General features: G+C 55.3%; 11 protein-coding genes across 11 annotated transcripts; 5 read left to right on the plus strand and 6 right to left on the minus strand.

Moving 5' to 3' along the window:
- Window positions 1–636: 636 nt before the first annotated feature.
- C8Q71DRAFT_749399 (uncharacterized protein) lies at window positions 637–1,885 on the plus strand. Its single transcript, XM_047923197.1, has 5 exons — window positions 637–749; window positions 817–1,001; window positions 1,054–1,170; window positions 1,231–1,572; window positions 1,626–1,885. Exons 2-4 carry the CDS (start codon window positions 950–952, stop codon window positions 1,557–1,559), a joined length of 498 nt encoding a protein of 165 aa, XP_047781168.1. The 5' UTR covers window positions 637–749; window positions 817–949; the 3' UTR covers window positions 1,560–1,572; window positions 1,626–1,885.
- A 57-nt stretch (window positions 1,886–1,942) lies between these two features.
- C8Q71DRAFT_905955 (uncharacterized protein) lies at window positions 1,943–3,217 on the minus strand. The gene is made up of 3 exons (XM_047928909.1): window positions 2,714–3,217; window positions 2,546–2,662; window positions 1,943–2,493 (listed from the first exon to the last, which is right to left on the minus strand). The coding sequence occupies exons 1-3, from the start codon at window positions 3,094–3,096 to the stop codon at window positions 2,166–2,168; spliced, it is 828 nt and encodes a 275-aa protein (XP_047781169.1). The 5' UTR covers window positions 3,097–3,217; the 3' UTR covers window positions 1,943–2,165.
- A 36-nt stretch (window positions 3,218–3,253) lies between these two features.
- C8Q71DRAFT_749405 (uncharacterized protein) lies at window positions 3,254–4,326 on the minus strand. Its single transcript, XM_047923198.1, has 3 exons — window positions 4,004–4,326; window positions 3,831–3,947; window positions 3,254–3,780 (listed from the first exon to the last, which is right to left on the minus strand). Exons 1-3 carry the CDS (start codon window positions 4,015–4,017, stop codon window positions 3,462–3,464), a joined length of 450 nt encoding a protein of 149 aa, XP_047781170.1. The 5' UTR covers window positions 4,018–4,326; the 3' UTR covers window positions 3,254–3,461.
- Window positions 4,327–4,656: 330 nt separating this feature from the next.
- On the plus strand, window positions 4,657–8,104 carry C8Q71DRAFT_749409 (phosphatidylinositol 3 and 4-kinase-domain-containing protein). The gene is made up of 15 exons (XM_047923199.1): window positions 4,657–5,043; window positions 5,097–5,220; window positions 5,282–5,331; window positions 5,382–5,501; window positions 5,555–5,603; window positions 5,655–5,728; window positions 5,780–5,870; window positions 5,920–6,019; window positions 6,069–6,339; window positions 6,398–6,411; window positions 6,468–6,946; window positions 6,999–7,058; window positions 7,112–7,118; window positions 7,166–7,866; window positions 7,917–8,104. Exons 1-15 carry the CDS (start codon window positions 4,889–4,891, stop codon window positions 7,959–7,961), a joined length of 2,340 nt encoding a protein of 779 aa, XP_047781171.1. The 5' UTR covers window positions 4,657–4,888; the 3' UTR covers window positions 7,962–8,104.
- C8Q71DRAFT_749414 (uncharacterized protein) lies at window positions 8,105–9,806 on the minus strand. The gene is made up of 6 exons (XM_047923200.1): window positions 9,450–9,806; window positions 9,326–9,388; window positions 8,736–9,253; window positions 8,466–8,682; window positions 8,345–8,410; window positions 8,105–8,297 (listed from the first exon to the last, which is right to left on the minus strand). Exons 1-6 carry the CDS (start codon window positions 9,639–9,641, stop codon window positions 8,130–8,132), a joined length of 1,224 nt encoding a protein of 407 aa, XP_047781172.1. The 5' UTR covers window positions 9,642–9,806; the 3' UTR covers window positions 8,105–8,129.
- On the minus strand, window positions 9,807–10,662 carry C8Q71DRAFT_749415 (21 kDa subunit of NADH dehydrogenase). Its single transcript, XM_047923201.1, has 4 exons — window positions 10,546–10,662; window positions 10,381–10,494; window positions 10,201–10,321; window positions 9,807–10,147 (listed from the first exon to the last, which is right to left on the minus strand). The coding sequence occupies exons 1-4, from the start codon at window positions 10,613–10,615 to the stop codon at window positions 9,913–9,915; spliced, it is 540 nt and encodes a 179-aa protein (XP_047781173.1). The 5' UTR covers window positions 10,616–10,662; the 3' UTR covers window positions 9,807–9,912.
- Window positions 10,663–11,340: 678 nt separating this feature from the next.
- On the minus strand, window positions 11,341–13,436 carry C8Q71DRAFT_704211 (Sodium/hydrogen exchanger family-domain-containing protein; the record flags this gene model as incomplete). The annotated part of the gene is made up of 9 exons (XM_047920367.1): window positions 11,341–11,765; window positions 11,815–12,011; window positions 12,059–12,344; window positions 12,397–12,549; window positions 12,603–12,641; window positions 12,697–12,867; window positions 12,918–13,019; window positions 13,079–13,331; window positions 13,410–13,436. The coding sequence occupies 9 exons, from the start codon at window positions 13,434–13,436 to the stop codon at window positions 11,341–11,343; spliced, it is 1,653 nt and encodes a 550-aa protein (XP_047781174.1).
- Window positions 13,437–14,234: 798 nt separating this feature from the next.
- On the minus strand, window positions 14,235–15,121 carry C8Q71DRAFT_703616 (ribosomal protein S5, N-terminal domain-containing protein; the record flags this gene model as incomplete). Its single annotated transcript, XM_047920327.1, has 3 exons — window positions 14,235–14,354; window positions 14,406–14,952; window positions 15,012–15,121. 3 exons carry the CDS (start codon window positions 15,119–15,121, stop codon window positions 14,235–14,237), a joined length of 777 nt encoding a protein of 258 aa, XP_047781175.1.
- A 1,431-nt stretch (window positions 15,122–16,552) lies between these two features.
- C8Q71DRAFT_856034 (uncharacterized protein) lies at window positions 16,553–17,317 on the plus strand (the record flags this gene model as incomplete). Its single annotated transcript, XM_047927248.1, has 2 exons — window positions 16,553–16,951; window positions 17,009–17,317. The coding sequence occupies 2 exons, from the start codon at window positions 16,553–16,555 to the stop codon at window positions 17,315–17,317; spliced, it is 708 nt and encodes a 235-aa protein (XP_047781176.1).
- Window positions 17,318–18,396: 1,079 nt separating this feature from the next.
- Window positions 18,397–19,456, plus strand: C8Q71DRAFT_703932 (ornithine decarboxylase antizyme-domain-containing protein; the record flags this gene model as incomplete). The annotated part of the gene is made up of 4 exons (XM_047920350.1): window positions 18,397–18,452; window positions 18,510–18,636; window positions 18,714–19,219; window positions 19,270–19,456. The coding sequence occupies 4 exons, from the start codon at window positions 18,397–18,399 to the stop codon at window positions 19,454–19,456; spliced, it is 876 nt and encodes a 291-aa protein (XP_047781177.1).
- Window positions 19,457–22,228: 2,772 nt separating this feature from the next.
- C8Q71DRAFT_511354 (uncharacterized protein) lies at window positions 22,229–23,735 on the plus strand. The gene is made up of 6 exons (XM_047919052.1): window positions 22,229–22,621; window positions 22,678–22,894; window positions 22,990–23,000; window positions 23,057–23,177; window positions 23,255–23,321; window positions 23,376–23,735. The coding sequence occupies exons 1-6, from the start codon at window positions 22,388–22,390 to the stop codon at window positions 23,524–23,526; spliced, it is 801 nt and encodes a 266-aa protein (XP_047781178.1). The 5' UTR covers window positions 22,229–22,387; the 3' UTR covers window positions 23,527–23,735.
- The last annotated feature ends 98 nt before the right edge of the window (window positions 23,736–23,833 follow it).

Raw genomic sequence — 23,833 nt, forward strand, 5'->3', positions numbered from 1 at the left:
CAATCGACGTATATCATGCACGTGACTGACCTTTGCAGGTGGCGCGGTTGCACACAAAGATCATCATACATAATATGGACTCATCAGTGCGTGCTGCATGGTTACCATCGATCAAACACTCTCACTGGCAGGCCTGGACATATCCTGAGGCCTGAGGCACGAAGGTAGGAATTATTGTCTACGTCTGCCTGGGGAGACTAGCCTGCATCTAAAATTTGGTACTGTGACACAGTCTACGAAGTCGAGACCTATCTAACGCATAATCATGTGTGCTAATGCCAAGCTAATGCCGTCCTCCCTCGACTGAGTCTGTAGCCCTTCGCCGCCATCTACTGAGGCCTCTTCTCGCGAGCGCGCTTCGTAGATACTTCACTGCCTTGGGCACATACTACAAAGCGGTACAATTGAGGCATAGCCAACTGTCCTTGTTCGCCCGGCACCTTCGATCTGGATGCATGTATCATAGCTCCGTGTATCTGGAGGATCATATGCTTACGGCTATAGCCTGCCAAGTACTCCGGCCTATGCATGAGATTAACTGACGTCGGACCTCACAAGCTTCACAGCCTCCATGTGGTCTGTTTTCTTCATGTGGTGCAGCCGTGGCTGTGACAACCCCAAATCTTGTCTTCTGAGCATGTTTCGCAGTGAGCACAAGGTAGGTACCAGAGTCACGTCAACAGTCGATTCGCCCCTGGCTACAGCATAGACAAAGGACCCTCTGACCATGACAAGGCACCGCCTCACCGGCGAGTACTGATCTGTGAACACATATCGTCGCTAACGGGTTCCCGCCATTGTTCCAAATACCACTAGAAGCCGACTGGCTCGGGAGTGAGTGTGGGGAATATCTGACTCAAATTTCTAGAACAAAGGTGTCCCTGCGGGTACATAAGGGCGCACACATTCAGATCGCACTTCGGACTGAAGCATTCCACGCATTCCTCAAATGCCTCCTCCTCCTGGTGGGCCGGGTCCAAATGTCCAACTTGTGCAAGCACGTAAGTTCTTGTACATCTTGTACGGTGATCGTGATCGCTAATCCGTCGTCAGCGATGCCTCCGGCGGCATTCATATTCCTCTTGCCCATAGATGAATGGGGCATTGCTTTCGATTTGTCGACGAGGATCATGCAAGACCCACCCCCCGATGGCTGGGGAGTCAATCGTTGTAAGTCCATGAGAAACTCTGGTCTGTATACGAGCATTTCATACGGTTGCGCCCTCACAGCGACTATTTATGCAAGAATTGCGAGAGAGCTTCGGCGACACGGCTATTATCATGCCCAATACTCAGTGTACAATCGCCAGAACGTCAGCGGCCTTGGAGTTTACCTGGACATGTGCGCATTGCGCGCAATCGAGCCAGCGGGCATATTCTCTACGGCGGTCAGGAGATTACAGATGTTTCACATCGACCACCACACAATGATCGTCACGAATGAAATGCGGCTTGGTGGCAATCTGGCTACTCATCTCACGGGCACCACTCCGGCGAACCTTGTACCGAATCATGTCCCTTCAGCGCCACATCCGTTGGACCCCAATTGGTGTTGGTAGGCCTTGGTAGAATGTGGGTGGCTTCAAGCACGATACGGTGTATCATAGCTGACCGACCACTTGCAGTCCAGGTTACTCGGTTTACCGCGGTGACTCTGCGCCAACCCTCTTCGCCTCATGCCCTTGGCACCTGTCACCCGTCTTGCCACTTGCGATGCTATCTCTCTTTCATCCCTGGTTGAACTGCTTTCTATATGCTCTCGGTACTACACTTCTAATGCTATGTCGTCCATAATTGCTTTGAACTATGTCGTCCACAATTGCTTTGAACTATGTCATTATATCACCTCTCCATCGGTCCGTAATAGGATAACAGTTCGACGGTAGTCTACCACCCACCAGGTATCGACCAGAAAGACAACCGGATCTCAAGGCATCATGATTGAGGCAGTGACGCTCTAGAAGTAGTGACAGTCTAACTTGGTTCACTCGGAGGGTCAATAGACTCGGTGAATGTACATCGGCGACAAACTCTAACAGATACAGACACGAGGAGCACAATATAGCAGAGAATCAGCATGGTGGGTATGAATGGATAGCACAACATCGAAACGAGAGGCGTATGAGACTCAGAACATTGACAACAAAGAACACCAAAGAATTCCTCTATTCCTGCACTCGAGCATCCCAGATTTCTTGGAACTCATCCTCGGTCAGCAACACCGACTGAGTGCGTTCACCATCTGGATCCGTCGCGGTGAGATGTTTAATGGTGTATTCGGAGCCGTCCAGCGCCACCGAGACCTTGACGACAATACAGGTGCGGGCGCGACGCATCGTAGGTGTCTTGTAGTCAAAGATGACCCCGAGTCGAGCAGTGTCACCGATGTTCGGCAGCAGCATGTGCTGAGGAGAGGCATCCCTTGTCGTGGGACAGGCGGGATGATTGAGGAAATCAGGTTCAGAGTCTTGATACCTCCGGGCACATTCGACGCTAACCAGCAGTTAGTCCAGACCGTACAGGAGAACCACCTCGTAGAACGTACAGTTTTGGGCACAATGCAGACTCAATCCTGCCCAATGACCCCATATTCCTCATGCACGGATCGTTGCAGCGGAGTAAATCCGACACGCCGAAAGCAGCGAATGTGACGATCCAGTGTCTATCGCGAGTATCATCAGCGCTGAGCGACAGAAACCGCGCCCAAACTCACTCTTCAGTCGACACCTCTGTATAGGGTCCGGAACGCGACCTAATCAAACCGTCGATCCAATCGAGGAAGCCATCCTTTTCTGCAGCATAGTTCGCTATGTTCCGCCACCGCGAAAACTCTGGACTGTTAAGCCAGCGATCCAGAGCCCGGTCGTAAGTCGAGGACATTCCCTCCTTGGTTTTCTCTTTGAGACGAATATAGTGGCTGTGTTCTTCCCACAGACACCCATATCGGGCGAGCAGGTCCGTCATGCGTGTCTCGCGCTCAAGTTGAGCAGCTTGACGCGTCATAGAGCGCGATGCAGAAGATCGCGCCGCGACAGGCGCAGAACGGGTTGGGGGTCTAGTGGCCCGACGAGATCCGGGTTGGCGTGTAGCAGGCATGATGAGCGACTGAAGTGTCGGCTGGTTGTTGATCGCAGGAGGTAACGCGTGGCAGAATGATGCTGAGCGCTGCCAGTGCACAGAGTACTGAGTACGGAGGCCTGAGTGGGATGGGTGTAGGGACGTCCGACTCCGTGTGTTATCCCACCGCGATCATGTGACCGTGTGGTCGTCCGACGAGATCTTTAATCATAATGCAACGATACAGTGTGTACCTTGTACTCTGGGGTATACTCAACAGGCGAACAAACGAGGATAGCATATTACAAGTTCGATAGGAACGACGTAGCGAGACAGCACGAAAGCAGGACTAGAACACATTACACACAGCAACCTGAGGCTGCAAGACACATTCAAACGACCCCCTACTCTCGTACTCGAGCATCCCAGATCTGTCGGAAATCGTCCTCAGAAAACGTCACCGGTTGGGCCCGCACACCATCCGGATCTTTCGCAGTGAGATGTTTGATCGTATAATATGTGCTCTCCAGTCCTGTCGCAACCAACGTGACGATGCAAGAGCGGGGCTTGCGCATCGCAGGGGTCTTATACTTGAAGATGTTTCCGAGTTGAGCAACGCCACGGATATCTGCTTCAATCTTTCTCGTCTGCGGACGTTTTGAGCGCGCAGGGTGATTGAGAAAGTCAGGTTCAGAGTTCTGATACGCCTGAGCACACTGGAAACTGAGCTGGTAGTGAGTGATGCATCGAACAAATGAGCGGGCGATGCGTACAGCTTCTTCGAGATGTTAGGTTTGAGCCTGCCAACCCTCTCTAGATCTCCATCGCACAGCTCGTTACAATAAATAACATTGTATGCGCTGAATGCAGCAAAGGAGACGATGCAATGGCTGAGACAAATTGTTAGTGCCGACCCCAAGATACTTAGGACAGTTCACGGACTTACTCATCAACTGACATCTCCGTAATGGGCTTAGTATACGCCCTTATTATCCCCTCGATGTACTCAACATAGCCATCTTTCTCCTCTGCGTAATTCCTTGCAGGACCGCGCCCCCGCGCGAACTCTGGGTCGTTGGCCCAGCGATCCGAAGCACGCGCGTGAGTCGACGTGAGCCCTTCCTCCGTCTTCTCTTTGGTGCGGATGTGATGAGCATGTTCTTCCCATAGGCACCCGTATCGAATGAGCTGGTCAGATAAGACCTTGTCACGCTGAGCTTGACGTGTCGTGGAATGGGACCTCGAGGCGGACGAAAGCCGAGGCAACGGTTGTGGCGCAGGTCCAGTTGGCCTGAGAGAAGTACGACGAGTAGCAGGCATGGAGACGCTTGCAAAGGATGTGAAGGATGTAGAGGAATGAGGTGTGGCGAGGTGAGTATGAGTCGTGGTACGTGAATGTCCGCTTGAACGCGTCTTACATATGTGTACGCGTCGACTTGAACTTCAATCGTATGTCGCGCACGTGATCGTTTTCAGGTGGCGCGGTTGCACGCCGGGGGTGTACTTAGTACTTACTCAGTTACTGTAGTCCTTCGCCGCCATCTCCCGAGGTCTCTTCTCGCGAGCGCGCTTCTGACTCATCGATCCGCCATTGGCTACGGTATAGACAAAGGGCCTTCTGACGGTGACAAGGTAAGTACCGCCTCGCCGGTGAGTACATTGAGGGGTGCACGTGGGCGCGTTGTTAGTCGGCCTGCGATATGATCCCAGTACATACGTAACTTGCCTTATACAGACAACGTGCACCACTGGCAAGCGCCACTGCGCGAGGTTGCTGTGCACTCCGTTCCCCCTACACGCTTCGGCTTTTCACGTCGTCCCTTTGCAAGCCATGCCCAACCGCTCAGAGTATCAGCCGCTTTCTCAAGGTGCTGAAGACGAAGAAGAGACGGATGTCGCAGAGGGTCTTTCCCCCGCCCCGGCGCCGCCACGGCAGCGCCGGCCTGGACACATTGACCTCAGCAAGCTAGACACCGCGTTCAAGAGGTCCGTCCTACTTGAGTGTGCAGTCGTCGTGAGAGCTGAGCACAGGCAAACAGATGGACGGAGTCCATTGCTCAGAAGGTCAAGCGCAAGAAGAAGGTCGAGGACAACTCGCGAAAGGAGATCTTTCATAGCGTCTTCGAGCCCCTCGTGGTCGCATACGACGTTGATACAGGACTTGTGAGTGTGCATTCCATATTCTTTCACTGCTTTGCGAGCATGTAACCCACGACGCCTCCAGGTGAAGACGCTGGACCATAAGCCACCCATGACGAGGGAAGACTTCGACAGGTGAGACGGCCTGGGTCTAGACCGCTGTAGCGATTGGCTGACGACACAAGACTCGTGCAAACAGTGAAGGAAGCCATTGCGGATGGCGTTCACCCCAAGATGATTACGAAGGGTTCTTCAGGCTCGTACTTTGCGCGGGCAAAGGTTGACGGCAAGGTCCAGACGGTTGCGTAAGGGTGTTCAAGGCGATGCTTCCCGAGTGCCAGAACTCATGTTCGTGTAGTGTTTTCAAACCCAAGGACGAGGAGCCATACGGACGTCTCAATCCGAAGGTGCGCCTAGACCTAGTATGCTTGAAGGCTTGCTCACGCCGTTGAGAGCAGACCACCAAGTGGCTGCATAGACAGTTCAAGTGGATCATACCATTTGGTCGTGCATGTCTTATTCCCAATCTCAGGTGTGTATCTTCATACGTCGGAATCGTCTAGTGATCTGACCTGTTCCGTAGTTACATCTCTGAGGCAGCTGCATCGCTACTAGATGAGAGGCTGGACCTATACATTGTACCCAGAACGCAATTGGTTTCCTTGTCCAGCCCTGTATGTGCCTCAAATAAGTTGCAGTCTGCGCCCAGCTCATTCTCTGTAGACGTTCTTTTACGACTGGTTAGATCGACAAGCTACGAAGAAGGGCAAACCATTACCGGAGAAGATCGGGAGTATGCAATACTTCCTGCATGGCTTCACAGGCAAGTCTTACCTGCGCATCACGTACTTTACGACTCACACAGGGTCTAGATGCATCCGACTTCCTTCGAAAACACCCTTGGCCGGGGCGGGCCATTTCCGACACATTCGATGATTCAAATCACCGGAAAGGGAGCTGGTCAAAGAAGCTCTTGTCGACATTGAAGATCGTCTGCGGTAGGACACAAGACGAGGAAGATATGTATGACGAAGACGACCGGGAAGACGAGCGGTATTTATTTGATGCGTCGGAGAGCCGCACCAACGAGCCGTTCCATTGGACGCCTGCGTTGCAAGATAGTTTCCGGGAAGAGCTCGAAAAGTTCGTGTTCATCGTCTACTCATCAACAGAAGAGCTGACGTAGAAATATTGAATCCAGGCTCGTCATCTTGGGTGTGCTCTTAAGCAAGCCATTATCTACGTTGCACTTGTGCTTACCGGTCCCACAGACTACCTTATGCTCAACACTGACCGCGGCGCCGACAACTACATGATCAGGTATTGTGACGGCGAACAGGGAAAGTCCCTAGTGGACGTTGCACCTTCCCGCAACCTCGAGATGCCGCAAATGACCGAGCTCCGGCGGACGGACTCCGGGCGGAGCACACCGCAGATGTGTCCTGGCGCGCCACCTGCTTACTCGCGGGCAACGTCGACGAACGGGCAACCATACACGCGACAACCGCATATACACATTGCTGCGATTGACAACTCGCTCTCGTTCCCTCATGAACATCCGAAGGGGTGGCGGTCATATACGTACGGGTGGTTGTATCTGCCCGTCAGCATTATTGGCCGGCCGTTCAGCCAGAAGACAAGAGACCATTTCTTGCCATTATTGACGTCCAAGGCGTGGTGGACGGAGACGACGTACCAACTGCGGAAGCTCTTCGCTGTGGATCCTGACTTCCACCCCAAGATGTTCAATGTCCGTATCCTGCGTGTGTTGATCCCCTATGTCTGTCTGACCAATAACGCAGCGACAACTGGCGGTTGTGAAGGGGCAGGCATGGAACATCGTGCAGGCTTTAAGACACGCGGTTAGTTCGTTTCCTGGCTTGCATCCCATGTTGGTGTTGACGCGACTTGACAGGACGAAGGTCAGTTGCATACTGGCCGTTCTTCATGTTGGCTGACTCCTAGGTAGGGCCCCTCGAGCTGACACGGCGGCAGAAGGTCTTGGTCTGGGATGACGAAGTCGATGTAACAGAGGAGATGCTCCCCGACCTCGCCGAAGCAGCGTTGCCGTCGTCACCACGGCGGCAGCCACAATCACCGCACGCATCCGTCATCACGATGCCCGTGCAGAAACACGCTCGCAGCCATAGCTCCTCTGACTTCCCGCCGCCCATGCGCCGCGTCTCATCCGAGAACTCTGGCGTCTCGCGCCCCGTACCGTTCGCGAAGAAGTTCACGCGTGTGCATCCTGCGACGACGGGGGTGACGGTGCTAGAGCATATGGAACGACTGGATGCAGTGGAGGCTGGTCTCAAGCGCATCGGCGTGGAGGACGAGGCACTAGATGAAGACGAGGAGGTCGATGTGGGCGAGATGTCGAGCTCTGTGCCGGCGCGGCCGTCGAATGCGGAAGCGGAGGGGGCAGGTGCTGACGCTCTGTCGCCGTCAGCGCCATCCGAGCGACTGCCAGCGGTGCCAGAGGACGTACTCAGTGCGTCAATGACAGAGGAGGATTTGGTCTCGATGTCAAAGTCGCTGCCACAGCTGGACATCTCAGCCGGTGCTCGACACGGCCGCTGGCCTAGCATGGGTAATCGTGTGCCGGAACAGCCGAGCTTGGACTGGATAGACTCTGCCGAGAGTCCAAAGCCACGCACGGTCATTGTTGAGGTATGTTCGGCCTTTCCGTTGCAGGCGCCCTCATTGATGAATGTGAACAGCGGCTGGAGACGGTCAATACCAGACCGTACTTCGATTGCTGGTAGTCCCTGCTTAGGCTCCGTCGGATCGTTCGTACTCATATTGCTTTCACTTTCTACGCTACTCGCTTTCAAATGCACGGAATCTTCATGTATGTATATTAGCACATCTGGACTAAACCGTACAATACCATAGATTGAGGATTATAAGGGAGGTCTTCCGCCGCCGAACCGTCAATCTCCCTCAGTCATGAGCCAATTCGCGAAGTCATCCAATCGGTTCTTCTCGCCCTCGTCTCCACCGTCCTCGAGTGGGTCGTCGATGCTTCGCTTGTAGCGCTGCTTACCAGCGTACAAAGACGCTTCGATTCGCCGTCCTGCGAAGAACCGACCGTTCATTTTCTGATTCCTGTCAGTATGTCGTCGAGCTGCAAGCGAGAGGAACTCACGATTATGCAGGCTTGTGCGCTGAGCGGGTCGCGGAACTTCACCGTCATGACCCCTTCTGGCTCTTTCTGAAGGTGCAAGCCCATTTCAGTCACTTCCCTGACATGGCACATAGACACGCACGTCATACAAAACCACGTTCGTCACTTCTCCAAGGCTTGAACACTCTTCTCGGACATCGTCTTTGAGGTCGAGTAGCAGTGATGCATCCTCCTGGAGCTCCTGCAGCGTGAACATATACTTGAGGACGACAACTCGGCTCTTGTTGACGAGCGGGGCCTTGTCCTCTTCTGTGATTGACGGCCCGAACCCGTCTTCATCGTCCCATTCGCCGAGTTTCCTTGACGTACAGAGTCAGTTAGTCATCACACGGCATACGGCAATGACACTCACTTTTGCATCTTGCCAATACGCCTCGTCGCCTTCTTCTTGTCCGCCATCGTCTTCCGCGGCTTAGCCTCTCCATCCTTCGCCTCGCCCTCATGTTTGTGCAAGAACTCCGCACGCTTTACCCTCATCCGTGTGTTCGGGTCTCCGATTCGCAGCTCGTCATCATCCAGCAGACTGACGGCGAGGTCGACCGATTCCTCCTTGAAGTACACCACGAGCGCGTCTCCGCTGAAGGTCCCGTCGTCGCGCGCGTAGAGCTTGATCTTCGACGAGCCTTCGTAATCTTCCTCGATGAGTCCGAACTTCGAGAACCGCGCGTGCAGCTCGTCTGCGTCGGTGTCGGGCGGAAGGCCTGTGACGTAGACGGCGGTGTTCTTCGACTTGCGCTCCGCCTGTCCGTTCGCATCTCCTTTCTTGCCTCGCTTGGTGGCGGGGCCTGTGCTAGACCCGACGGTGCTAGACGTGTAGTCTTCGGGTTCCTTGCGTTTTTTGGTGCGCTTCAGCACGGGAGCGGCAGGTGTCTAGACTTGCGCGAATCATGAGTAGAGAGTCCAGGGAAACTATCGAGTTTTGTTGGCCAGAATAGCACACACCTCCTCATCCACCCCCGCTACCGAATATGCGGCCTGTTGTGCTTTAACCAAGTCTTCGTCAAGCTAACCACGAGAGACTGTCAGTCCCTGTTGCACCCGGTGACAGCCGTGGTTGGGTACGCACCGCAGACACCCATGCCCCCTTCGCCGCATCGTACTCAAGCTCAGTCCCGTCATCTTGCTCCAAATGCCATGTACCCGATGTACGGTCGAAGTGTACTCGAGGATCTTCCGCGAATGCTGCTGCTTGTGCCGCCGCAGATGAGCCTGCGGCTGCGGTAGGCGGCGCGGCAGACTGAGAGTCGGTGGTAGACATACGCCACGGCGGATAAAAATTGTCTCAGTTCAAAGAGGTGTAGCCAATGAGGGGTGTGTACGGGTGTACTGGCAATAGATAGATGGATGAATGAAGAGTAGGAGCGCACTCAAGCAAGCTGTGGCTTCGCGCGGACTTCCGAGTCGGTCTTACGGCAAGCGTACCAAAGTGGTCATGAACGTTCGTGTGGACCTGTCCACTTTCCATACACGTCGACCGAACTACAGCACGCAAATATCCATTGCACTATTCTACCACCACAGCAAACAGTCTACTTGAAGAGCAGCATGGGGAAATATGCAGTTCGGTCGTGCGGCGCGTCCTCCGTTCGCTCTGGCCTCCAGCGCTTGTACGCATTCGGGAGACTCGGAGGTAGCTTGGCCTCCGTGTAGACCTTGTTGGAGGCGGTGATCGTAGCAATGGCGGCGGACAGTTCTGTCGGCTCAGGAGCCTCGGCAGGAACGGATGCCTTGTCACCCTCCTGACCTTCTGCGGGAGCGGCGACGCTGGCACGCACGGTTAGTATGTCCTGCGGACGCGGTGCAAGAGAGGAACTCACGCTTGTGGTTGAGAGTGTTGGATGAGGAGGGACGAAAGCTCAGCCTGCGTCACGACTGACAGCTGGGGGTAGGCACGGCGGACATCTCGTTTCCAGTACGGGTTCTGAGCCGGGTCCGACGCTAGCCAGACAAACATCCATCAGAGCCGGTAGAGCGTATAAGACCACAATGACACGCACCCTTCGTCGCAGCAGTAGCGTACTTCTCCGGTCGCGAACCAGGGGGCGGATATCTGACCACGTTGGGGAGAGGGAGACCCGTGGAGATCTCAGGGTTCACCACGACAGCATCCCCTACAAGGTCCAATCAGCAAGACTGCAGCCTCGGCGAGCGAAGACACACACTGAATTTCTTCCAGAAGCCCCTGGGACTGAGATGGTAAAGCGTCGAGTCCGCGACCTTGCGGGTAGCCATGGCTTGGAAGTGTCACTGTCTGCAGCTCACTGACCTCAACCGACCCGGTCTGTACAGCATCACGTGCCTCACAACCAGCCTAACTTATCGCCGATGCTTCCAGTCAATATTCAAGTCACATCCACCACTGGCAATTCTGACCACTGCGACGGAAAGGCTTCCCCAGCTTCTCAAGATCTCTAGTGGTCTACACGCGAAAACGAAGATTCAAGCGTACACGCCTCATATATTTGGTGGATGTTTTCTTGAAAGATAGAACGATGATACACGAAATTCTATGCACCATTGATGACACGTCCCCCCTCCTACAATTCGTCACTCTCCCCACCCTGTACCCAAGACGTAGTGTATGTGACTCAAGAAGAGTCACAAGCATATGTTATTGAGCGTCGGGGAAGAAGTGCACGGTCTTGACCGTGTGATGGACGGTCGGCTGCTCGTGTTCATCCGGGACCCCCTCCGTATTCTTGGCAGGCTCAGACTCTTCCTGCATTGTGACGTCTTCGTCGTATTCACCGAACCTGACCTTGTTCGGGGTTGCGGTGCCCGAATGCTCACCCTCCACGCCATCGGAAGCATCCAAGGCGGACGTGAGGCTTTGGTGTAACGACGCCTGGTCGCCGCTCTGGTCGAAGCGCACCGATCTCGGTGTGCGCAAGCCCAATTCCGAGTTGAATTCGATTTTGTAGTCCAGACCAGGTTCGCGCAGCGCCGCGGGATCATGGTCAAGTCTTACCTAAGGAATAGACGATGATCTGAGCGTCACTTGCAAACATGCCATACATGCAGTGAATGCTTACCTGGCTTGTCCTCGCCGAAACGGAAATCTCCCGATGCATACCCGGACGGGCGAACGCAGAAGAGACACCGTGCCCGTCCACAGGAGACTCGACTCTCATAGACTGAACACTGGCAGTGCACGAAACCGTATGTCCATCCGGGCGAGTCTCCGTCTCGCGCATCCGGATCTCCTGCCCTTGCTCTGGATCCATACCAAGAGATGCGAGGCCCAGGCTCTCTCCGGGCGAACGGCGGGCGCCGAGGAGCCAGTCGGGGATAGCGCTCTGGCGGGATGTCCACGTACGCGTGACAGAGACCGTGCGCGTTCGCATGTTCTTCCCAAAAGAGAAGAAAGGAATGGACAGTCCGTCTGAAAAGCGTCAGAAAGACACGACACGTCTAGAATGAAGAGATCTTACGAATGATGATAGACCCGAGCACGACGAAGGAGACAATGGTCTGTATGGTCGCGGCCAGTAGCTCCGCCTGGTCCTCGGGAGGCGAGTGTGGCGTCGGTAGCCTGGTGGCTGCTAGAGTAGACACGAAGACAGCGCCAACGCCCATCTGCAGAGGGTAAGTACGTGCATCCAGTAGGGCATCCAAATACTGACAGGTCCTACACTCCAAATATGTTAACGACGACTCACAGCCAGGTCCAGTGACGTACCGAAGTGTCCAGAGAAGAGCGCTTCACGCCAGTTGGCAATCTCGGGCACCCACTTATACAGTAAAAGCAAAGGCGGGATGCGCCGGATGAAGATGATGGCGATGAACAGCGTGACCAGCCTCCACGGTGTGACGCCCAAATCAGGCCGGTTGAACTGATCGAAAGGCAGCCAAGCACCAATGTACACGAAGCATGCACAGTTGAGGAGCAGGTCAATGACGGACGAAAACATTTCGTTCTCCGTCTGGTCATTGAAGTGCCCGTCCCAGCTGATAGCAGTGCCTGAGTTCGAAGTTGTGAGTGTTGGGACATCTGAAGTTGACTACCTGCGTACCTGCAGCGAAGGCGGCTAAGAGGTCATCGCTACCCAAAGTACTCACGATCCCAATGGTGAACAACGCAAGTGCTAGGTACTGAGCAACATAGGATTCGCGGTCGATGAATCCCTTGCGATAGGAGATCTTCATCAGCCTGCAGAACAGTACGCCTATGGAGGTAGTGATGAGCGAACAAGCACACATTATGCAATAAACAGCATACCTAGCACGGCTCCGAGGACAGTGCCCAAGATGACCTCATCTGCGATTCGCAGGTCAGGAAATTGCAATGCAATGAGTATAAGTATGTGACTTACAGAGCCAGCCTATGAGGAACCACTTTCCAATCGCCGTTCCACGCGAGCTCTCGAGCGTCAGGTAGATGGAAATGCTCAAGAAAGGATACGCCAATCCGTCGTTGGCGGCAGACTCGGCGGAAATAATCCGGCGCAAGTTGGGTGGTACGTGCTTCTTGGCAAACTTGCCACCTGACACTGAATGAGGCTTACACCCGCCACAAAGCCACGAAAAGTCTCACCAACTATGGCCGCACTGATGATGGGGTCCGTGGGTGTCAAGCATGCCGCCACAACCAGTGCCGAGATGTAGGTGTAGGTAGGGAATAAGCCATAGATGAGCGCTGCGGGGGTAGCGCGAGGACGTCAGCTATCAACCCACCAGGTTCAGCAACATACTCACCTGCTACGACAACCCAACCAAAGGCCATTGTAGGCACTACCATGACGAGAAGCCCTTTAGCATGATCCGCCATATATGACTGCGGCAGCTCCACGCCAATAGCGAACAGGCCGGTGGCGAGGACGATCCTCATAACCTCCAGGGTGATGGCATTGGTATGGCTCCCCCATGACCTCGGATCGAAAGCGTTGGCGCAGTAGGGCCCAATGATGACGCCGAATGCGGTCCCGAGGACGACCTCGTTGATGTACAGCTAGTGGCGAAGGAGGGAGTTCAGCCAATGACTCCCAGGCTGGAGGGGAGGCTCCTGGAGATGGCTGGCTCGGCGTACCTTTTCCTTGACAAGAAGCGACACCATGCTAAACTGAATGGTTTCATACGTCAATATCTCTATTGCAATTCCTGATGAATGTATGCATGCCCGCACGACCAGTGAGGGGACCGCCACAGGCGAGATAGACGTTGGATAGTGAAGGGAGGAACCGGCGACGGCAAGTCCGCTGCAGCTCTGAAGAGGTGAGGCTACGCACAATGACTACGAAGCCTCCCAGTACGATGTACGAGAGGCTCATATCCGTAACCTAAAGGCGAGTTTGTGAACTGTTAGACAATTTGGATGGTAGACGGACTTGCAGCAATTCTTCGCCCATATTGAGACTACGACCCCTGAACGATTTGGAAGGGACGCAGAGTAGCTGAAGACGAGTGGGATCGCAACCTAGTTAAGGGCAAAGTGTGTGCTTATCGACTGGCCAGGGTCAGCGTCACTTCCAAGCCTCGACGCTCGCAGCCACTCACTTACTCAATTACTGCCGGACGGTAACTTGGGAGATCTACCACCACCAGATCGCCCCGATCATCCCCTGAGCCAAGCGATACAAACTGCCCGGCGCCGGCACAGCGAGATCTCACGACACAGCTTCAGACAGGATTCAAATATTCAGGTTCAGACGCTCAACTTGAACCCAGTACACGGCGATATCGCACATGCAGTGAGGGCATCAAGGTTCCTTGCACAGCGCGGGGCATGCCAATCGGACACCAGAATAGATGAAACGATGTGAGAGTACAATGCATGGGCATGTCTAGCATAACAGACATAACGAGATGGTTTTAGCGACATGCAACAAGACATCCCCTTCTCCCCCTAACACATCTAGTACGCCTTCTTGCCTGCTGCAAGTTGGAGATGCGCACTGTGCTCGTCGTACGGGTACTTCGAGACGGGGATCTCGCGCCAGAGGTCGGGCGTGAGGAAAGCGTATGTTTTTGTGATCTGTGCTGATGGTAAGCTTACGAAAGGAATCGAATGAAACTGCACACGCACGGCAGCAAAGGTAGCCTTCAAGAAGTTACCCATCGTCGCAGTCGAGCCCTTCGACTGCGTGTAGCAATCCTCGACACCAGCGAGCTGCAGCAGACGCTTCGAGGCAGGTGCAGCGACGAGACCGGTACCTCTTGGTGCGGGGATGAGACGGCACATGACGGATCCGACCTTCCCGCTGACCTTCGAGGGCACAGTGTGTGGCTCACCGAGCGCAGCACCCCAGTACCCCCGACGGACGGGAATGACCGAGAGCTTGGCGAGGATGATAGCACCCCGGATGGCAGTTGCGACTTCCTTCGCGCACTTGACACCGAGACCGACGTGGCCCTCGAAGTCACCGATCGCAACGAAAGCCTTGAAACGCGTGCGCTGACCGGCACGAGTCTGCTTCTGCACAGGCATGATCTTCATGACCTCATCCTTGAGCTTGGGGAGGAAGTAGTCGACGATCTGGTACTCCTTGACGGGGAGCGAGAAGAGGTAGATCTCCTCCATGGACTTGATCTTGCCGTCCTTCACAAGACGACCGAGCTTCGTGACGGGGACCCTTGCATTTTGCAATGTTTGAACGATTGCGCAAAATTCAGAGAAATACAGGTAACTCACCACTCCTTCTCCTCGTCCCTACGGCCTCCACGACGAGGGCCCCGACGGCCCCGTCCACGGTCACCACGACCACGCCCGAATCCACCACGTCCGCGTCCAGCGTCAGCCATTGTGTGTTGCTGAGAAGTTTACTGCACGCGGAATGAGACTGTCAGCACGAAAACGCCGAAAACGCGAGAGGCAGGAGGTCGTCCAGACGAAGGGTCGTAGATCATCCAATGCTGGTCCACTCCATCCATCACAACGAGACGGCATCGAGACCCCATACTCTGCCAGGGCGTCCCTAACGACATCCTCTCTCTATCCACAGCATCAGAACGGCGGGAATGTACTCACGTCTTGAGGAAGGTCGATGTCGAGCTCGCCGGTGGGTGCGCGGATGGCTTTGCGCGGTCGATATGGCTGGTGGCTGAGATTGGCACCGGAGCGCCCGGGACCCGGAACACCGCTGGCCGTGTCCGTGGCCCAGACTGAGACTACTGGGAGCAGGCTCCACTCGAACGACCAAAGCTGTCAGACCCAAATTACTTTTAATATGGCCTACGCAGTCCAACGTTCTCCTCGACGCCCACCATCTCCTCAGGTTGCCGCTGCGTTGATTTTCGACTGCTCTGCACGGTCGGTCGTGTGCTGTGCGTCGTTTACAACATCGTTGTCGGAGGATTCGTTCCAATCCGAGAGACGATCGAAGAAGCGCGCGGGCAAAGCGGGTAAGCTCAGGATCAAGCTGCACGGTTGTATGCGCTGGGGTTGATGTGCAACGCATACAGACATTGTTCGGTCAGAGTCAACGCCGGCGCCACGACATAACAGCTCAGACATGATCGCCGGATCCTTCCTATGAATATTGATAATATGTCTTCCGGTGCGTTCGTGCTGACACCACTGAACTTTGGCTTGTTCCCTTGTTCGTCACTGCCATCGACGATGTACAAGGTGTGGCCGCTCTGTGACCTTGCCGTAATGGAAGTCGCGCAGAGATCGTTCTTAACCTCGATCTTTATTCCCTTCCTCCTACAAATTGACAATGTGTCTGAACGCAGCCCTCCTAGACAACCTGCCATCTTCCTCTCATCGAGTTTCGCTTTCAACAGCTACCCCTGTTAATCGTCCTACCGGGACTAGTGGGCGTCGGGCCGAGGGCGATGACGAGAAGGTACGTAGTATGCACTACACAACTATATATCCTCCACTCACAATACCTACATGATGCGTGCTAATTCCTTTGCAACGGCTTGACGTCTCACGGCTTGTAGATCTACACTTGGCTCGCGGGTCTTATAACCGATCCAAACCTTGCTACTGAGAACGCGAACGCACGACACTCCCCTGGCTGCAGTAGTATCAGAGCAAGATCCCTGGACGCTTGGTCCACCGCCGGAGCTTCAGTGATAGAGGCAGTAGCTGTGGAAATGCGGTCCAGGTCCATACGTTCGGAAGGTGGATAAAACAATCCTTCAAACACTTCAGAATCTCGCTCATTTTCATTTCCACCCCTTTGCGTACGCTCCGATATTCGAGATCCTAATCCTTCCATCTCCATGGCGAGATCGCATTCTACTAAATCTAAGCAGAAGCCGTCTTCATCAGCCAGCCCGAACAGCAATATCGCATGTCACTTCGAGGCCATTAGCCTATCCAAAGATCTTCGCCATGATGAAAGGTCCCCAACTGGAAGCACGCCTTCCGTCGAGAGTGGCGGGCCCGATCGGGCGACGCCCTCCCTTGGCACCGCTTCTGGCACCGCTTCTTCCTCTTCATCCGCACTGTATCCCCTGGACCTCAACGTTCCACCTCTAGACTTCCAGCTTCCTCCGGCCCCTCCGTCGGTTCAGTCAATGATGGCATCGCGTGCCAGAATACCTGTCAGCACGACCGGCCCCTCGCGTAATCCCCTGGCGGGCTGTAGAAACCTTGTCCCGTCCAATGCCTCAACGCAGGTATGCATGCATAGATTAATATTAGACCTTACATCTGGAAGCTCATCTTGACTGCAGCCAACAGTGTCCCTCGTCATCAATCGCAGCCACGTCGTATACCATCCCCCTACATATCCCGATGCAACGCCCCTGGGGTCGCACAACAGAGATCCAACGAAGCCGGACGCCAACCTGTTCGACGACATAGTCACTATGCTCAGTCCGTTGGGTGCCTTCCACGCGCCAACCCTGGGCTTTCATCGCCTGGCGCGACGTACGCCTCGTAGGCCCCTCATACTAGTCGGAAACGGCGACCCGTTCGACAACCCCAATGGGCAGGGCGATTTCTTGACCGAGATGCTCCTTATGTCGCAGCGTGGAGACTAGCGGACTCAGCATGGATGTTGATCGACCGTCTGCGACGGTGGTGTTTCTCAGTGGAAACGTGTAATTTCTAGGGTCGCATTTGGGACCTCGCAAAGCTGATCTGGTATGGCTCACGATTTGATCTGTGTGTGCTGGTCTCAACGCCCTATCAGTGTGAACAGCGACTACTTAGTGAATGCTAGTACGCAGATGACCTGGCTAAGACTATGTCGTTCTCATGCGTGCGGCACTTCGGTCACAAGCCTTTGTGGCGGTCGTCTGTTCAGCCGCCAGCTCTCCGCACTTACCCCTGGGGTGGATACCACTGGATCGGACTCGCCATCGCACGCATCAGCGCAAACTCAAAGCAAAGCAGCCCGTCAGTCATAGCGCTGAACATCCGACGAGTGCATCGTTCTACTCAATTGTCTTCTCTGCAAACGCCTCAACGCAATGCCGTGACCTGCCGTGGCCTATGGCTTCTCGCCGTGTCCTGCAAGTCGGAGAATGACATTCCTGTCACTGCAACGTCGCTGTTATCTACACTCGTGTTTGCGGTGCGGCCTGTCCAACCCCGGGCCGCGAACTTTTCTGAGACTTCTTGCCGCGCGTAGGATAGATAGTGGGTACTGTGGAGATTATTGAAATAATCGGGATTGGAGAGGGCGGGTCATTCGCAGGTCATATGGTGTCATGTCTCTTCCATTCTGGCGCGATGCTTTGCCCCAAAGTCAAGTATCAGCGCCGCGAGGAGACTTCGCGGACCCTTGGGAGCAGAAGTCAGGACTCGAGCAAACGACAGAAATACACATCGTGCGCGTTTGCAGTGTCAAGGACGATCTGGGCATTCGTCAGGGTAGTCCGACGGCCTAGAGGGTTCAAGAAACGTTGCCAAAGATAGCAACGCGGCCACAGCCACGTGGGGCGGTGGTCGGGGGATGGCCGGGGACACGGGCCATAAGAGGAGGCTTGTTCTCGCCCCTGCTGACTACACCGTCGACCTCGCCACACACTGCACTATCCTCACTGTACGTGCATCTTCCCGAGCTGCGGACTCTCGCTCTAACATCGTCGTAGCTCCTCGAACAAATTGGCACCTCATGTCGAATTCAAATATGTCAAATCTTTCAAAACAACAATCTAGTATTCGCCCCGCGTACGTACGAGTCGGGAATGCATCAGACTTTATCTGACATCCGTCGCTTTCTTGAAGCAACGGTCGTCAAACCGTTGGAGATGGGGCTTTCTACACCGACATGACTCCTAGCGTGCTTGCAGTGTGCCGGATGCCCGGCAGCAACATGTACTACTACTCTACTGCGTTCTCTGGCGGGCCCGGGGTACGTCCCTCTTCCACTCCCTCTCTCTGTCACGCCCGACTTACCGGTCCCGCAGTGGCGGTTTTGACACCCCCAAGGCAAAATGCCCTCCTGATAGAGGGTCGTCAGACTGGGTGACAGACAGTCTGGCGCCGATTTTCTCTTCTTCGCCCCCTTCCGATACCTCATCCACGCTTTCAGCCTTCGGCACCGACAGCACCGCCAGTTCCATCATCCTACCTCCCACCCCGCCTCCGGAGGAGTACAGCCAGCCTACTAGAAGCGCGCCGAGGGACATCGCCAACAAGATCGCTCGCGCCCCTGTCCCTGATATCCTCACGCCCCCCTTGACTCCTGACGATGCTGAGGACGGAGAAGGCAGCGTCGCAGCTATTAGCGCGAAGCAACGCGATGCTGCTCTCGAGTTCCTCTCTACTCTCTTCCCGCGCAATGCACTGGCTGCCATGCCTTACGCCAAGAACGTCTCAATCTCTGCTCCGAACCTTGGTGCCGAGTTTGATGGTGTCGTGCTCGAGCTACCCAACAAACCCAAGACCCTCTACGTAGACGGAAAGAGCGCAGCAACCGTCAATCTCAGGGAGAGGTGAGTCGCGATTGCACTTAATCGCAAACTATCGTTGACCCCTTTGGTAGCATCGTTGCTCTCCTAGATCTCGCGGATGAGAGCTTGCAATGCTCCGCGTTAGTCATTGCGTTGGAGAAGAGCTCGCCGTTCCTCGGCGATCTTCTTCACTCATTGATGTACGTGGGTGGCAGTGTCGTCACCGCGCCGCCCTTCGAAGTCGACTCGTCTTACGTGCTGGTTGGGTTGGAGATATGAGATATGATGCCCGCTGGTTGTTGTTGTTGTAGCTCTGCCGAGTGGTTCTAGGACTTCGTAGGTGTTCCCGTCTCTAGTCTTATCCTGTCCTCTCGTACACATCTGCTGTGAATGAGACATGTCATTCTCACTTTGTTTGATCTCTATGATGACCGTTGACTATCATCACCTGCGAGCGAAGTGTCGCGTGAACGCAGGATGGCTACCCAAGTACTGAGGCCTGAAGACCTGAGGTTTCGATCAAGGTAAGTACCAGGTCATCCAGGTCATGCAGTGGTCATGCAGTTTAGTCCGGGATTTCCCTCGGATTGGTTCCGTCATGACGCCGAATATTAGGTCAGTGGTCACTCGACTTCAGGCCACATCCGGGGGAGCTGAGATTCTGACGCACCACCTCCATGCATGCAGGGACGGTACGTACCGGAGTACCCAGGTCAGCCATATTGGCCATACGTGACGATTGCGGCCCGTCGTTGTCGCTTGCCCGCCTCGATCACGCTCGACCGATCGATGCTTATATCTACTCGAGGCCGCACGCCGGATCTCCGTATAAGACACGTCTATCCCCGCATCTATGTCCCGCGCCCTGCGCCAGGCCTTCAACTGGTGCTGCATATGCGAGCACAACCTCCCCCAGCCGGACGATCCCCGTCTGTCGCGAGAGGACATCTACGTCCCGCCGGTCGTGCCCCATAGGCCGTACGCCCGCCCTGTGGTGGACACCCAGCCGATGTCGCAGCTGACGCTGCCCACGGTCACTGGCACCGAGGGTTCGACATCGACGATCCCGAGGACGGGGCCCACGGGCGGTCCGTATGAAGCTTCCAGTGCTGCGCAGAGCCCTTCTTCACTCAGCCCGGAGGTAAGTCTCATTCTGCTTATTCCCGGAGAAGAACCGGACCGTCCTCACTATGTATAACTCTCCGTGTACATGTCGGGCAGGCGGATACAAGATAAGTAGTCGCAGACCCGTCGCTGTCACGGCGAGATGGGACCAAGGTGAACCTCGGCCTCGGCGACTGGCGAGAGTGCGGGAAGCATGTGGAGTTAGCAGACGCTGTAAATCATGAGATGATGTGTCGAAGCGACCGAACCTCGAAGGAGCTCTAGCGGGTCGGTTTTACGTGATCTGTACTGCTGTAGTGTGTCCGTTGTGACTTCATACGCAATATTGCCTAGTGATGACCGATCGATGACCACCTTCAATGCCGCACAAAGGGCGGGCGGGCGCGCGGTACTTACAGTGCGGGCTTGCGGAGCGGGGGCGGGCCAAGCGGGGGCCGGACGTCGCGATCCGTGTGACGACTACTGTTGTCGTGAGACCCATGCGCTCGGAGCGTGTGGGTGTTGTCGCCAAGTTGTCGCCCGCGCCCAATGGCCACCTGTGTGCATGAGCAGCATGCAGCGGCTCGCGCTTCTCCGAATGCCTTCCATTCGCAACACAAAGAAGCTCGCACGTCCCGAGGCGTTTCGGCACAGAGCGCCGAACGCTAGAAGTTGGAAGCATTTCGATCGACAGCCGCCTTTGGGAAAGCCTAAATAAATGCCGGTTCACTCATAAGAATATCACTCCCGCTCTCGCCAGGTCGTGCGCCCCTTCCCCGCCGCACACGCCCATGCACCGCGTACGACCGCCCCTCGATGGTATTTCATGACTTTGCACGCGCGGTTGGCTTTTGCTGTCTCTGCACGCAAAGCCCTCAAGAGTCCAAGCTCCGCCGACGTAACGGAGAGCGATTCAATCCACTCGAGGAGGATGTCTACGAGCCGCCGGTTCTCCTCCTCCACGGATCGCTGCCTCGCCAGGTTACGCAGACGCAGCCGCTCCCCGTCAGCATACCCTCCATCAGAGACCACCGGTTGAGCGGGCTCCCGCCCTACACACCGCGTCCTGTCCCGATCGCTATGCCTCCGGCTTACCATCCGGGACATCCGGCAATAAGGTATGCGTTCCCGGAGTCTGGAGCAATATAACGCGTACTGACCGTAACATAGCCGTGTCCCGGACTTCACCATGACCAGGCGATGACGGACCTACGCCGAGTTGGTTCATCAGTATGATCAGATCAAAGGGGAGAGGAAAGAGTGTTGCAATGCGGACCCGATGTCCCCCGTCTATCCACCCTCCGGTCGAGGTTTCCATCTTATCCGTTAGAGACACGAGATAAACTCGTGTGTTTCCTTTCTTCTATAGCAGGCTAGGGTCTTACCTGGCATTGGAAAGACATACACACTACACGGTGAGGTTCGCATACTTAAGCTTCTCATAGCCCCGTCATCCATACCTCCGAGTCAATGTCCCAACAGATACTATACCCCCTGCATCATTTGTTAGTCCATGTATGGTCTGTAGGTTTGTGTTGGTCCTCCTGTAGATGTACGCTGTACAAACAGAGTGTAACCACGCTTTGTGACTGAGTAAACGCACCCTGTGGAACCCTGGGATCATAATTGACATATATGCAGCTTCAGGTTTGTACCACCAGTCCACCATGCGCATGGGGAGCTGGTGCCAGTGGTGGTACAAATCTGAAGCTGCCTGATTGTAAGGGTGACGCGCCTGTGCAGAAGTGGGCGGCTATGGGCATCCTCGACTGCGAGTCGCACACCTCCAACGCAACTCTTCCGAGTACCTTCAATCGCGACCCTGAACATACGCTGGGCTAACAGAAACGACGTACGCGTCGTGCGGTCGGCCGCTAGTGGGGCTACCTGTACTTACGTTCAAGCTCACGTCGTGGATCTGGCCATCCTACTGCGCGCTCGTGGGCGACTTGCTGTTTGCGGTGCTTGCCTTGCTCCCTAGGCACGACTTCCTGGCGCTCTACTCGCTTGCACGAGGCCCCTACCTCTCGTGCCTACCCGTGTCTGCGCATAAAAGGACCGTCTTCATCGCTGGGTGACCCTACACTCTGCCGATAAGATTGCAAGATGGGGATGTTCTCTACGCTCCTGCGCTCTCTCTGGGATCGCCTTTGTGGCGGCCAGCCCGAACCCGAGCCTCAGCAACGTCCGGCCCAACAGTACCAGCAGGGTCCGCCAGTAACGCGGCCGAGGCCGCAGCAGCCGTACGAAGCACCGCAGCCGCAGCCTCAGCCGCAATACCCTCCCGCTCAACCGAAGCCGCAGCCTGCTCGCCACACATCCCCCCCGGGGCCCCACAAGGTATGCCTGTCGGCAGATCGTCGTGTCCACGCCACTTATCGGGAGTCGTTTCGTAGAACCTGAACTATGAGAACCAGCAAGACTCCGAGTACCAGAGCCTGCGCGCACGCGCGAAAGAAGAGGGCTCGAAGATGGCGCAGTGCTACGAAGAGAGCCACACGGCGTACGCGAGCGGCGACGGCGCGCGTGCTAAGGAGCTGTCCAACGAAGGCAAGGCGCACAAGGCGCAGATGGAACGTCTGAATGCGCAGGCGAGCGAGTGGATCTTTAGTAGTATGTTCCCGTCTTTGTCCTTCTGTGCGGCGCGCCTGCGGTGCACACTGCACATGCGTTCCGACCTGATGCCATTCGATCGTCTGTGCGCTTAGAAAACAACGAGGTGAGTGTATGCGGCTACTAGGGGCGCATATAGTCGGGCTGACATCGACGTGGCAGGATAGCGCACCGGGAGAAGTCGACCTTCATGGCCTGTATGTGAAGGAGGCCATCACCTACTCGGAGCGCGCCATCCAAGACGCGCGTGGCCGAGGAAATGCAAAGGTCAACCTCATCGTTGGTTCGTCGCTTCTCCCAATTGGTTCGGTGCACCATCCGTCGAGTCACTGACGCACACTGCCACCCGCTGTGATGCAGGTAAAGGCTTGCATTCGCCGCACGGTGTCGCTAAGCTCAAACCCGCGATTGGAGAACTCATGCAGAGGTAAACCACATTCACATCATGTTCGACGCACCCTCGTTGATTTACTCGAACTAGGCAAGGACTGGTGGCCGAGCTGGACCCGGACAACGCTGGCGTCCTCATTGTCAACCTTGATGGCCGCCCAACTGGCGCAGGCCCTGTTCTCGGTGTTGACGACATCGCTCGGCGCCTCGAAGACAAAGACAACGGTTGTACGATCATGTAAACACTTCATGCGATGTGTTGTACGCGCTCAAGCTTGGTGGTGTATTGGTACGACTCTGCATGTTGTTGTGTGTTTGGACGAATTTGCCTTGAAGGCTGTCGAAGGTCGCTGTATGATTATATGTATGTATTCTTGTGCCGCTACTGTTTTCCTACGGATGCAAAATGTGCAGGAGTCTTTCATTCACCCCGTCCGTTCCTGATGGCACGGCTCGTGAGGGCATGACAGTGCTAGCATTGTGTGGGCAGTGGGCAATGCTCGCAGACGAGTGGTTCTCCCCCTCCACTAGCGTATGTCCCTACGATGC

Source organism: Rhodofomes roseus (genome assembly GCF_022264815.1).
Source record: "Rhodofomes roseus strain CIRM-BRFM 1785 chromosome Unknown C8Q71scaffold_6, whole genome shotgun sequence".
NCBI classification, from domain to species: Eukaryota; Fungi; Basidiomycota; class Agaricomycetes; order Polyporales; family Fomitopsidaceae; genus Rhodofomes; species Rhodofomes roseus.

Excerpts from the sequence above, each read along its gene's own strand:
- C8Q71DRAFT_749414 (XM_047923200.1), bottom strand. The coding sequence starts at position 9,641 with ATGTCTACCACCGACTCTCAGTCTGCCGCGCCGCCTACCGCAGCCGCA. Across the intron at positions 9,389-9,449 it reads AGGGGGCATGGGTGTCTGCG|CTTGACGAAGACTTGGTTAA; the intron begins GTGCGTACCCAA and ends TCTCGTGGTTAG. Across the intron at positions 8,683-8,735 it reads CGTATTGGCAAGATGCAAAA|GAAACTCGGCGAATGGGACG; the intron begins GTGAGTGTCATT and ends CTGTACGTCAAG.
- C8Q71DRAFT_749405 (XM_047923198.1), bottom strand. Across the intron at positions 3,781-3,830 it reads CCTAACATCTCGAAGAAGCT|TTTCCAGTGTGCTCAGGCGT; the intron begins GTACGCATCGCC and ends CTACCAGCTCAG.
- C8Q71DRAFT_905955 (XM_047928909.1), bottom strand. The coding sequence starts at position 3,096 with ATGCCTGCTACACGCCAACCCGGATCTCGTCGGGCCACTAGACCCCCA. Across the intron at positions 2,663-2,713 it reads ACAGAGGTGTCGACTGAAGA|ACACTGGATCGTCACATTCG; the intron begins GTGAGTTTGGGC and ends TACTCGCGATAG. Across the intron at positions 2,494-2,545 it reads TCTGCATTGTGCCCAAAACT|CGTCGAATGTGCCCGGAGGT; the intron begins GTACGTTCTACG and ends ACTGCTGGTTAG.
- C8Q71DRAFT_749409 (XM_047923199.1), top strand. The coding sequence starts at position 4,889 with ATGCCCAACCGCTCAGAGTATCAGCCGCTTTCTCAAGGTGCTGAAGAC. Across the intron at positions 5,044-5,096 it reads CTAGACACCGCGTTCAAGAG|ATGGACGGAGTCCATTGCTC; the intron begins GTCCGTCCTACT and ends ACAGGCAAACAG. Across the intron at positions 5,502-5,554 it reads GGCAAGGTCCAGACGGTTGC|TGTTTTCAAACCCAAGGACG; the intron begins GTAAGGGTGTTC and ends ATGTTCGTGTAG.
- C8Q71DRAFT_749415 (XM_047923201.1), bottom strand. The coding sequence starts at position 10,615 with ATGGCTACCCGCAAGGTCGCGGACTCGACGCTTTACCATCTCAGTCCC. Across the intron at positions 10,322-10,380 it reads CGCTACTGCTGCGACGAAGG|CGTCGGACCCGGCTCAGAAC; the intron begins GTGCGTGTCATT and ends TTGTCTGGCTAG. Across the intron at positions 10,148-10,200 it reads CAACACTCTCAACCACAAGC|CGTCGCCGCTCCCGCAGAAG; the intron begins GTGAGTTCCTCT and ends CGTGCGTGCCAG.
- C8Q71DRAFT_511354 (XM_047919052.1), top strand. The coding sequence starts at position 22,388 with ATGGGGATGTTCTCTACGCTCCTGCGCTCTCTCTGGGATCGCCTTTGT. Across the intron at positions 22,622-22,677 it reads CCCCCCCGGGGCCCCACAAG|AACCTGAACTATGAGAACCA; the intron begins GTATGCCTGTCG and ends GTCGTTTCGTAG. Across the intron at positions 23,178-23,254 it reads AAAGGTCAACCTCATCGTTG|GTAAAGGCTTGCATTCGCCG; the intron begins GTTCGTCGCTTC and ends GCTGTGATGCAG.
- C8Q71DRAFT_749399 (XM_047923197.1), top strand. The coding sequence starts at position 950 with ATGCCTCCTCCTCCTGGTGGGCCGGGTCCAAATGTCCAACTTGTGCAA. Across the intron at positions 1,002-1,053 it reads TGTCCAACTTGTGCAAGCAC|CGATGCCTCCGGCGGCATTC; the intron begins GTAAGTTCTTGT and ends ATCCGTCGTCAG. Across the intron at positions 1,171-1,230 it reads TGGCTGGGGAGTCAATCGTT|CGACTATTTATGCAAGAATT; the intron begins GTAAGTCCATGA and ends GCGCCCTCACAG.